The sequence below is a fragment of the Odontesthes bonariensis genome, chromosome 16 (assembly GCF_027942865.1).
Source record: "Odontesthes bonariensis isolate fOdoBon6 chromosome 16, fOdoBon6.hap1, whole genome shotgun sequence".
NCBI lineage: Eukaryota > Metazoa > Chordata > Actinopteri > Atheriniformes > Atherinopsidae > Odontesthes > Odontesthes bonariensis.
The window spans coordinates 2006863-2018993 of record NC_134521.1 but is presented as its reverse complement, the minus strand read 5'-3'; the positions used below and the strand labels follow the sequence as shown (position 1 = coordinate 2018993).

General features: G+C 41.8%; 1 protein-coding gene across 1 annotated transcript in view; it reads left to right on the top strand.

Annotated features, from left to right (window-relative positions):
• Positions 1–10430, top strand: part of LOC142401826 (Na(+)/citrate cotransporter-like) — a 37353-nt gene extending 26923 nt beyond the window's left edge. Inside the window, exons 9-13 of the mRNA XM_075487293.1 lie at positions 3553–3656; positions 3730–3851; positions 5701–5862; positions 6670–6807; positions 8822–10430. Coding sequence (XP_075343408.1) covers positions 3553–3656; positions 3730–3851; positions 5701–5862; positions 6670–6807; positions 8822–8950 — 655 coding nt within the window. The 3' untranslated portion in view covers positions 8951–10430. The remainder of the gene's footprint in view (positions 1–3552; positions 3657–3729; positions 3852–5700; positions 5863–6669; positions 6808–8821) is intronic.
• Positions 10431–12131: the final 1701 nt, after the last annotated feature.

The window sequence follows — 12131 nt, the reverse complement described above, 5'->3', positions numbered from 1 at the left end:
TGCGATAGGATGCGATACGATGTGATGCGATGCGATAGGATGTGATAGGATGCGATAGGATGCGATACGATGTGATGCGATGCGATAGGATGTGATAGGATGCGATAGGATGCGATAGGATGCGATACGATGTGATGCGATGCGATAGGATGTGATAGGATGCGATAGGATGTGATAGGATGCGATAGGATGCGATAGGATGCGATACGATGTGATGCGATGCGATAGGATGCGATAGGATGCAATACGATGCGTTAGAATGCGATAGGATGCGATAGGATGCGAAAGGGATGCGATATGACGCGATAGGATGCGATACGATGCAATACGATGCAATAAGATGCGATACGATGGGATATGATGCGATAGAATGCGATAGGGTGCGATAGGATGCGATAAGATGCAAAAGGGATGCGATATGATGCGATATGATGCGATAGGGTGCGATAGGATGCAATACGATGTGATGCGATGCGATAGGATGTGATAGGATGCGATAGGATGCGATAGGATGCGATGCGATAGGATGTGATAGGATGCGATAGGATGCGATACGATACGATGTGATACTATGTGATACGATGCGATGCGATATGATGCGATAGGATGCGATAGGATGCGATACGATGTGATAGGTAAGATGCGATACAATGCAATACGATGCGATGCGATAGGATGCGATACGATGCGATACGATGCGATACGATGCGATACGATACGATGCAATACGATGCGATGCGATACGATGCGATACGATACGATGCAATACGATGCGATATGATGCGATAGAATGCGATAGGGTGCGATAGGATGCGATAAGATGCAAAAGGGATGCGATATGATGCGATATGATGCGATAGGGTGCGATAGGATGCAATACGATGTGATGCGATGCGATAGGATGTGATAGGATGCGATAGGATGCGATAGGATGCGATGCGATAGGATGTGATAGGATGCGATAGGATGCGATACGATACGATGTGATACTATGTGATACGATGCGATGCGATATGATGCGATAGGATGCGATAGGATGCGATACGATGTGATAGGTAAGATGCGATACAATGCAATACGATGCGATGCGATAGGATGCGATACGATGTGATGCGATGCGATACGATGCGATACGATACGATGCAATACGATGCGATACGATGCGATACGATGCGATACGACGCGATACGATGCGATACGATACGATGCGATACGACGCGATGCGATACGATGCGATACTATGTGATACGATGCGATGCGATATGATGCGATAGGATGCGATAGGATGCGATACGATGTGATAGGTAAGATGCGATACAATGCAATGCGATGCGATAGGATGCGATACGATGTGATGCGATGCGATACGATGCGATACGATACGATGCAATACGATGCGATACGATGCGATACGACGCGATACGACGCGATACGATACGATGCGATACGATGCGATACGATGCGATTCGATACGAAGCAATACGATGCGACGCAATGCGATACGATGTGATGCGATACGATGCGATGCGATACGATGTGATGCGATACGATGTGATGCGATACGATGCGATGCGACGCAATGAGATGTGATGCGATACGATGCGATGCGACGCAATGCGATGTGATGCGATACGATGCGATGCAAAATACAAGCTATTTTTTCCTCTCTTTAATTTCATTATTTACAACTAATTGTTTTGATTTATTTGAGGGATGCTTTAAAAAAAGCTGGAGATTTCCTATATTTGTTATTTGCTGCTTTTCTACAAAACGAGTGAGAAGAAAACTGAATTAAATGGACTCCTGACGTCACATTAAATCTAGTTCACAACTCTCAGGTGATGGGCTGAAAGCCTTCTTATCTGCAGATGAAGGAAACTATCTAAAGGTCAGAAAAGAGACACTGAGTTTGGAAATATCCGAGTCCGGTTCAGGTCATTGAGTGAGCTCAAACACAGACTCACAGCCTGTGGGGAAATCTTCATTCATGAACCGAGCGTTGCATCATGTGACCACAGCAGACCCGGGTCGATGAGATTCAGAGGATGATGCTCTTTCACCTTCAGGGTGAAAAATAAGTAGGGCTGGGCAACGATTACAATGTTTAATTTAATTAATCACATGATTTCCCTGATTAATCGCATTTGTACGCAGAATCCAAAAATGAATCCAAAAGTAGTGTATAGCTTTTAGCATTTAGCTTTATTTTAAATGTGCTGCCATATGAATGAAAGTGCCATAACATTTGTTGTGCAAACACACTTTTAACATCAGCATCTTTCTGTAGTTTTTATGTAGAAGCCTCGCTCCACTGTCTGTTTCCTTGAATGACTTGCTGCTATCAGTTGTGTGTTTTGCCTTTAAGTGATATTTTAGACTGGAACTACTACGCTGAGAAGACAATTTAACTTGGCAGTGTTTACAGATGACTTTGGTAAAAGTTCCGTACCCTTCTCCAGGTTTGGTGGATCCGCCGATGACTTTGTTTTCCGGTTCCGCAGCAGACAGCAACAGACTTTTATTTTGTAAAAGTCTGTTTGTAAAAGCAACAGACTTTTACAAAATAAAAGCCTGTGATCAACAGACTTTTACAATAATAAAATAAATAATAAAACAGGGGTGAGCAGGCGCCCCATGTACAGAGGCTACAGTCCTCGCTGCAGCTGGCCCCGGTTCGAGTCCCGCATCGGACGGCCCTGTGCTGCGTGTCGTTCCCCCTCTCTCTGCTTCCTGTCTCTCTGAACTTTCCATTAAAGGCACAAAAGCCCAAATGTTTAATTTTTATTTATTTAAATTTTTTAATTAAAAAAAGGAGAAAAAGAAAACCTGTGTTAATGCGCGATAAAATATTTATCGACATTAAATAGTTAGCGAGTTAACGCGACAATAACGAGTTAACTCGTTATTGTCGCGTTAACTCGCCCAGCCCTAGTAAAAAAATAATAATTACCTTGTACAAGTTAATCATTTGAACTAAAATTACACTAAACGGTACTCAAGGAGCACATCCGAAATGCTAAAAAAGGTACAAAGATTGTTCTGAGCGCTTAGTACTAGAATGGTGGCCTCAAATGACCGTCTTTAAACGATGATATAAATGAAAGATTGTGAAACATTATGGAAAATGGAAAAGTGTTATTCGAGTATGGTCAAAATGTTATAAATGTGTATATGTTTATTAGCAGTTCTGGTCTTAAAGTGGTCGCTAAGTGTTAAAAAGGTCTAACTAATTCGTGGAGGCCTGTATGTCAGTTAATGATCTTGTTCAATAATGAGCTTGCTAGCTCTTTAGACAATTATTAGTTTTTCATAAAGTCTTTTTGTCTAATTTGTGGAGTTCTGTATGTCAGTTAACAATCAATACATTATAATTACTATCCATTTAAGGCACAAAAGCCCCCAAAAAACCCAAATTTTTATTTTATTTATTTATTTATTTTAAATAAAACCTGCGTTAATCCGCGATTAAATATTTTTCGGCGTTAAATAATCAACGAGTTAACTCGCCCAGCCCTAAAAATAAGTGAACACTTTTACTCTTTTTGTGTGCAGGTTCGTCACCGATGCGACCGTCTCGCTGTTCGTGGCGGTTTTGTTGTTCGTTCTTCCCTCCGAGCCTCCGCGGTACCTCTGCTTCTGGAGGAGCTCCGACTCAGGTGAGACCCTCACATAGCGCACACAACCTGGAGTTATGTATGAGATTCTAATGAAAGTTCCTAACCCAATCAGAGAGCAGTGTGTCCCGAGGCCCCGCTCCCCCTCTGCTCACCTGGCAGGTGACTCAGAAGAAGATGCCGTGGAGCATCGTGCTGCTGCTGGGAGGCGGCTTCGCTCTGGCCAAAGGCAGTGAGGTACAGCTTCAGTTTGGAGACAAAACCTTGAAGAGCAAACAAGGGAAACTTTTTAGGAAGATTTGGAAATTTGGAACATTTAGAAGAAACAAAAACATAAGAGTTGTGTTTTAAAAAAACAGTAAATCATTAAATGTGTGAAAGACCTTTTAGACATTTTAAGAAAACACAATTATTTAATGAATCAATTATTTGGTAGAATGAAGAAAAGTCATCATTTTTGTCTGAAAGCATTTTGGAAAATCACGAAAAACATGTTAAAATGAATCAAATAAACTTGTAAAGGTGAGTAAATTATTTCAAAATATTTCTAGTTTTTTACATAAAAACATTTTCAACATTATGGGTGGTCTGTGGTGTAATGGGATGAGCAGACGCCCCATGTACAAGAGGCTATAGTCCTTTGCTGCATGTCGTTCCCCCTCTCTCTGCCCCCTGCTTCCTGTCTCTCTTAACTGTCCTATCCATTAAAGGCATAAAAGCCAAAAAAAAATAATAATAATAAAAAAACATTTTCAACATAAAGATGAAGACAGAAAAATATTGTTGCTCATGAATATTTAAATATTTGTGATGTAAAAAAAGCTGGTGGTGAGTCGGAGCTCAAAAACTGGGGAGAAACTGACATAACTTTGGTATTTTTGGGTCTTTTGTTCTTTTTTATATATAAGTAAAAAAAAAAGGTTCAACAAATGATCTTGATTCATACCTAAAGTGAATGTTTTTCCTCATCTGTGTTCCAGCTCTTCTCCAGGTTCTGTGAACTAAAGCTAAAGGTCAGATTTAGGTCAACTAACGATTAAAGAATAAAAGCTGCCGTTAGAGCTGTTAGTGCTTCTGACTTCTTTTTAAAGGGATAGTTCACCTCTTCTGACATGAAGCTGTATGACATTAGCCTGATTAACATAGACTTTCAAATCTCTTCGAGATTCTTGTCTGACCAAGACCATAACGAATACGATTCGAAATGGCCTGGTCAACCCGCCTCCCTCGGGTTGCTACTGGTTGTGGCCAGAAAAGGCTGTGCCTAAGCTTAAGCCAATCACACCACTCTTTCCTCTGACGTATGATTTAGCTACCAGCGGGGCTAACTGGTAGATTAAACTCTTACCAAAGCCAGTAGGGAGCAAGGCGAAAACGTCTTTCCTGTCAAGAAATGATTCAAGGGCTGTTCTTTGCTCGATTTTTAACGAGAATCTCCCGTCCAACACTTTCATTACAGCATCTACAGCAGTGTCAAAAGCTTGACGCTGCTCCATGTTGATATTGAATGAAGCGCTTCCGTGTACAATCCATGGGTTGAGTGGCAGTTCACCCACGTCACTACCTTGAACACGCCTCTACCCTGGGCCGTTGGCGCTGCTCAAAGTTGATTGCTTTCCGACAAAGTGGGTGGAGTTCCCATTTTTTCGGGAACTCGAATCCACCTGAATGAGCAGTTTGCCTGAGTAAGTGTAGCAGAGCCGAAGGTGTTGCGTCACTGCGAGGGCGGAGCCTGGGTAGTATGACATACCATATCAGCAACATCATTTATGAACATTTTCTTACCCCCTTTGCTTCTCAAAACAATATGCGTTCAACACAGTAAAACATTTGCATCACAAAATGGTTCTCCAGGAAAAAGTCAGACCTCACAATCTCTTGGCCCTATTTTCTCTCTCTTCGTATCACTGCCTGCTGCCGACAGCCGCGCCTGTTACGGTGTTTGCTGCTGGGAAGCAGGGGACTGCTCGGTCTGCACAGCACATAAACAAAAGAAAAGGAAATGAAACAAAAGGAAATGAAAGGTCTGACTTTTTCCTGGAGAACCATTACACCAACATATCACGTGCTTGTGTTTTCTCGTTAGGAATCCGGCCTGTCCCGTTGGCTTGGCGCTCAGATGACGCCTCTCCACTCCATCCCTCCGTGGGCCATAGCCATCGTCCTCTGCCTCCTCATCGCCACCTTCACTGAGTGTGCGAGCAACGTTGCCACAGCAACACTCTTTCTGCCCATCCTGGCTTCCATGGTAATGAAATCACAGAGGCTGTGTTCGAAACTGCATACTTCTCCTACTAACTTTCTGAGTTAGTATGTGAGTTTGAGTCAGCGAGAAGTTCCCAGATGCATACTAGATCCTCTGAAATGTTGGGTATGCATCATGAGGTTACTACTCATACTCAAACTACCCAAGATGCAACGTAACGTGACGTCGCCGATCGTCATTTCCTGTCAAAACGGCAGTTTCAAGCTAGCTACAACGAGGGTAGGTTCACTTCCTGTTTTCAAAACAAAAGCACCAATTGTATGGTAATGGCTTTCCCTGTGATAAAAGGCAACAGGTATTTTATTTTGTGAAAATAACCGGAAGTGCGTTAGCTCACTGCGGCTAGCTTTAGTAGCGCCGAATTCGTGGGAACAAAGTTGTAAACAGCCGGTATTTTGTCAGGTTTTCAACACGTTGGGGATCTAAACGACTACTTTCTCACCTGAAAATGTTTCAAATGTTGCTAAAGTTTACAGAGTTTAGAGCTTAAGGGAAATCAGCTTCAGGCCGGCTGATTTTGGCTCGGGCAGGAGCGAAATGCATTGTGGGTAAACGCTCTACATACTGTCTGATCGATGAGTATGCAGTATGGAAGTATGCGGTTTCGAACACAGCCAGAGTTTGCATCACCCACAATGAATAAACAACACGCAGTTAGAGTTAAAGGGGGCGGAGCCAGTGTGTTTCACATTAAAATCCTTCCTAAAGCAACAGGAAACTGAGAGGCTTTTAATCTGAAACACATCGGTTCTGCTTTAGTACTAACTTCCCGTGTGCGTTCTGATCCAGTCGCAGTCTATAAGCATGAACCCGCTGTACGTGATGATCCCCTGCACCCTCAGCGCCTCCTTCGCCTTCATGCTGCCGGTGGCCACGCCTCCCAACGCCATCGTCTTCTCCTATGGATTTCTCAAAGTGTCCGACATGGTGAGTCACGTTTTTGTAAGAAAGAAGAGTTACAGAAGCAAAAAAGAACCAATGATAATATAACAGGTCTTTCGGCTGACTCGATATTCTATAAGATAGTTTTGTATGCTGATGATGTACTTCTCTTCATCTCAAACCCTGAGAGGTCTATACCAGCATTGATGTCTATTATAAGGGTAGTGGAACATATATTCATTATTTTTGGAAATGCCCTGTAATATCCAGGTTTTGGAAATGTGCAACCAAAGAGAAAAGTGTGATTCTTAAGACGAGAATTTGTAAAAATCCTGGGCAGTGTCTATTGGGGCTGCCACCCCCAGACAAAAAAATAAAAGGGAAAAAACTCCTGCCCACTAATAAATTACTATTCTTGGGTCGGAAATGTATTCTGCGAAACTGGATTTGTGAAAAACCTCCTACGGTAACTCAGTGGTATGGAGTTATTCCAATGGAGAGGTTAAAGGAGAATTCCGGGATTTTTACAAACATATCCCATCTGTTGGAGACCCAGGGAAGTTGGCCAAAGGGAAAAACGCGAGAAATTCTCATGCCCGCTGCACAAAGTTTTCCAATTGCGCTGATTTCCATGAAAGCGGGCTCTATCGGGCAATCTTTTAACCTTTCCTGAGGCTCTTAACGTGTATCAAAATACTTTTGACCGAATTGGCCGTGGTGTCAGTAGCAATACAATTCAACCCAGGGGCTAACCATACCATTAGCTAGCACAGACATTATACATTTTGAGATTTCAAAAACAGCGCACTTACCTCTCTCAGCTTCCGTGTTCCACAGGCGTGCGCACAAATTAATCACAGAAGTCATACACTATAGTATAGTATAGTGTGTATATATGTGTATATATATATATAGTATTCCAAAATTGTCTTTTTGTCCACCAAAAACGACCCTCGGGAACCGAACTACACATTGCCATGTTTGTTATTGTTTCCTATCGAACAGCTGGCTCGTTTCAACACCCATTTTCGCCGTGATGTCATGACGTGTCACATGACTGCTGGAAGGAGCGCACCTTCGCCCATTATTCAGCTACGGGAGATAAGAACCCTCGGGATTTTATGGGAAGCAATTTCGAGATGGATAGTTCGTCAGATTCTGATGTTGGAATGGAAGAGTTTGACAAGTTTGATGGTCGGGGTTATCTTTTTGAACCAGAATACACTGATGAAGAGTTGTTGGCACAAGATGCAGCGAGGATGGCTCAAAGCGATGATCCAGAAACGGGAGCTGCTGCTCGGTCACGCATTGGGGAGACATGGTGGTGCAGATGTGGACATTGTATTGCACTGATCACAGATGAAGACAGTACTTTGGAATACTATAGTGTATGACTTCGGCCATCGATTAATTTGTGCGCACGCCTGTGGAACACGGAAGCTGAGAAAGGTAGGTGCGCTGTTTTTGAAATCTCCAAATGTATCATGTCTGTGCTAGCTAACGGTATGGTTAGCCCCTGGGTTGAATTGTATTGCTACTGACACCACGGCCAATTCGGTAAAAAGTATTTTGATACACGTTAAGAGCCTCAGGAAAGGTTAAAAGCTTGCCCAATAGAGCCCGCTTTCATGGAAATCAGCGCAATCGGACAACTTTGCGCAGCGGGCATGAAAATTTCTCGCGTTTTTCCCTTTGGCCAACTTCCCTGGGTCTCCAACAGATGGGATATGTTTGTAAAAAATGCTGGAATTCTTCTTTAAGTGCTAAATTAAGTGGTAACACACTGAAAACTTTAAAGCTGTATGGTGATCTACGCTCTGACCTTCTTAAAGGAGAGCTTACTTTCAACTGGAAATAGTGCCTCAGTTTTATGTATTTAACTATTCCCTCCCTTTTTTTTTTTTTTTTTTCACATTTCAGTTTGTAACATAACCACACCAACTCTGTGTAGTGTTTGTTCTGTGTTTGAAGAATAAAAAATAAAGTGTTATATACAAGAAAGAAGAGTAACATCCACCTCAGGTTAACCTGTTCCTCTGTGTCACTGCGCCCCCTGCAGGCTAAAACAGGCGTGGTGATGAACATCATCGGGATTGGCTGCATCACTCTGGCCATTAACAGCTGGGGGCGTGTCATGTTTTCTCTGGACTCCTTCCCCTCATGGGCCAACGTTACTGCATCGGTGTAGGACCGACAACCCTCTCATGTTCTGAGCCGCCAGAACCAATAGTGTGGGGCCAGTTCCCCAAAACGGTTTAATTCAAGCCCACACTCATCAAACATGAAGTAAAACTGACCACATGTCCAACACAGAGTCACGATTCACGCTTAGAAACCGTGAAGTGTTAACGAACCCTTTAATTGTTGTTTAAACCGGAAAAAAACAATCCATGGACTGATAATTCCAGTTGCTAACTATTTATATTTATTTTTAGCTATTTTAGTCAGGAAGCAGAAAAATGGAAGGATTGGAAATCATGTGAGACGGGTGACAAACTCGTGGAAATCCACGGACCAGCACCTCGTTGACATCAAATGGTCACCGCATGAGAAAGCTAAAGCTGCGTCTGTCGGGAATTGAATCAGGAAAGTGTATTTTCGTACAATATTTGAGCCTTCATTCTAACCAAGGAGCTTCGTTGAAACACCTCACCACCGAGAGAGCAGAGAAGAAAAGTGGAAAACTGTCTGGGGAACTTGGACGTCCACGGACCAACTCCTCCCACCAACCCTCCTACCTTCTTTTTATTGTGGCAACAGTGTGGAATGTCGACATCGTCACGCATTTAGGCAACTTTTATCTCACAAATTTAACATGTTCGCATGTATATCTTAGAAATTTGCTTTACTCAGACTTTTAAAAAATGTATTAATTGGAGGATCAATGCACTTTTTGAATTAAAGATGCCTGGAAACCTCCGGCACACATTCGATTTTAACATGAAAGTTGGAATTTATTTATTTACAAGTTCCCAAAAGGAAAGTCAAACTGAAACTGAAGTTGGAGATAGCTGCAGTATCAGATTGTCTATTGTCATTTCTTGTGAAACCAGTCACCCATTATTGTACTGTTCACTCTCTATTGTTATGGTGTTCATTATGCAAAACAGAGAATAATGTATTTTATAGACCTAGCTGGGTCGGTTCTACCGGCTTTCTGACCTGAGACCTGGATGGGAGGTCATTCCCAGCTGCGGAACCAAAATTCTCAGGCAAATAGGAAAAAACGTGAGCAGCCAAATGTATTTTACTAACTAAAGTTTTATATTTTCACATCACAGTCACAAAAAGCTTAATTTCTGTGGGAAGTTCTGTGCAAAGTTTTACTTTGAAGAGCTTTTTACTGCAGGAGGATGAAATGTAATTAAGATTTTCTCATGTGTTTTAAAAAACTTGGATGTTTTTTGCCGAATCCTATCCTGTAAAATCCGTCTCTATGCAGACGACACTATTTTATTTAGTGCTGCTGATTCTCTTCAGTTTGTCGCCGACAGACTAAAGAAACAAACAGTCGTGACTTCTTTCATGTTTTCTCTTTGATCGATGATGTTTTTAGTTTCGCTGTTTTTTAGCAAACTGACTCTGGACCAGAGGACTTTTCAGCCCTGAGCAAAGAACAACTGATGGAGTTGATCTCTGTGATTAGTAAATGATGAATGAACGGTTTTTTTTTTGTTTGTTTTCTATTTAAAAAAAGTTTTGTTAACATAGTCTTTGTGTTTGAATGTGTGTTGTGTACATATGGAACTTCGTACCATCATGTTGCTCACAGTTAATAAAAGTTGGCCTGTAAACAGACGTCTGACAGCGATCTTTTAACATTCTTAAAGTTGTTTAAGTGTCCCGCTCTGTAACGTTTCCTTCTCCCGCTCTGTAACGTTTACGTTCTGCAGTTCGTACGCACAGATTTGTTCTTAACTCGTGCGTACGATGGATTTAAGAGAATTTCCGTATTCACCAATCTTTTTGTATTTTACATTTTCTTTCAGGTAAGAACAGAATTTACGAGTGATCCAGACCTGTCGTAGGAGTTGAGTAAAATATTTGAAAATTGGCTTTTTAAGCTTTTTATTTCATATAAAAAAAAAGGAAAAACTGAGATAGAAAATGGTAATGCCACTGTTGATAACCCTCAGAAAAGAACCAACATGGCACAAAGTGCAAAGGAAGAAATATTTAAAATAAAAAATCTTTCCCTGATGGTCAGCTGACTCAGGCTGAATTCAAAGAAAGCCCTGCTGAATTAAGACATGATATATTCCAGCTTAGCGAAGTGAAACTTGTTAGATACTGTGGCAGTTTACTTCTTAACCATCTTCCAACACTGCGGACGTATCTGCCAGTTTTTTCGATATTGGCTGAACATCAGCCGAGTTACTGAGTTATCCCGAATAGCTTCGTACAAGCGCTAACGGACCCTGGCAGTATCTCCAAAATTACCACACTAAAATCACATGCCATGACACCAAACTTCTACAGTAGTACAAATATGGTCTGTACTCACAAAACGATGCATTTGGAAGTTTGTACATAGTCCAGGAGTTTATTATTATCAACACAAGCCTGATAGCTTCTCTGCAGCTAAAGCTGCGTCGACGTCACTTCCTTGATCTGGGAGCTTCAAAGTAAGATGAGGGTTGATCTACTACTGTAGACAACAAAGTATATGCTATATTCTACATGAATTTTTATGTTGTAGAGTTGTGGATTTATTTTATCAATGGAGAAATTGAGCAGCCTTGCTTTGTTGTCTACAGTAGTAGATCAACCCTCATCTTACTTTGAAGCTCCCAGATCAAGGAAGTGACGTCGACGCAGCTTTAGCTGCAGAGAAGCTATCAGGCTTGTGTTGATATTAATAAACTCCTGGACTATGTACAAACTTCCAAATGCATCGTTTGGTGAGTACAGACCATATTTGTACTACTGTAGAAGTTTGGTGTCATGGCATGTGATTTTAGTGTGGTCATTTTGGAGATACTGCCAGGGTCCGTTAGCGCTTGTACGAAGCTATTCGGGATAACTCAGTAACTCAGCTGATGTTCAGCCAATATCGAAAAAACTGCGGTGGGCTACTTGGCTGGATGTCACGGTTCAAATGACCCCAGGTTGAATCTACTCCGGAGTATCACTTTAAGACAGCACAAAGGGTTAAAAGAGAAACTGTCCTTAATGGTGTACGAACAATAATAAAAGAACATTTCCATAAAACACCTGATGTAATACGTTGTTAAACTTGTGTCTCCTGCACTGAACACCGTCTCAGCTGGATTTGTGTTACCCAAAAGAAAAGTTATCACATTGTCTCCATCTGGTGGTCAGACAGAGAACAGCACAAAGCCGTAAACTAAAGGCAATGTGTCGCAAAG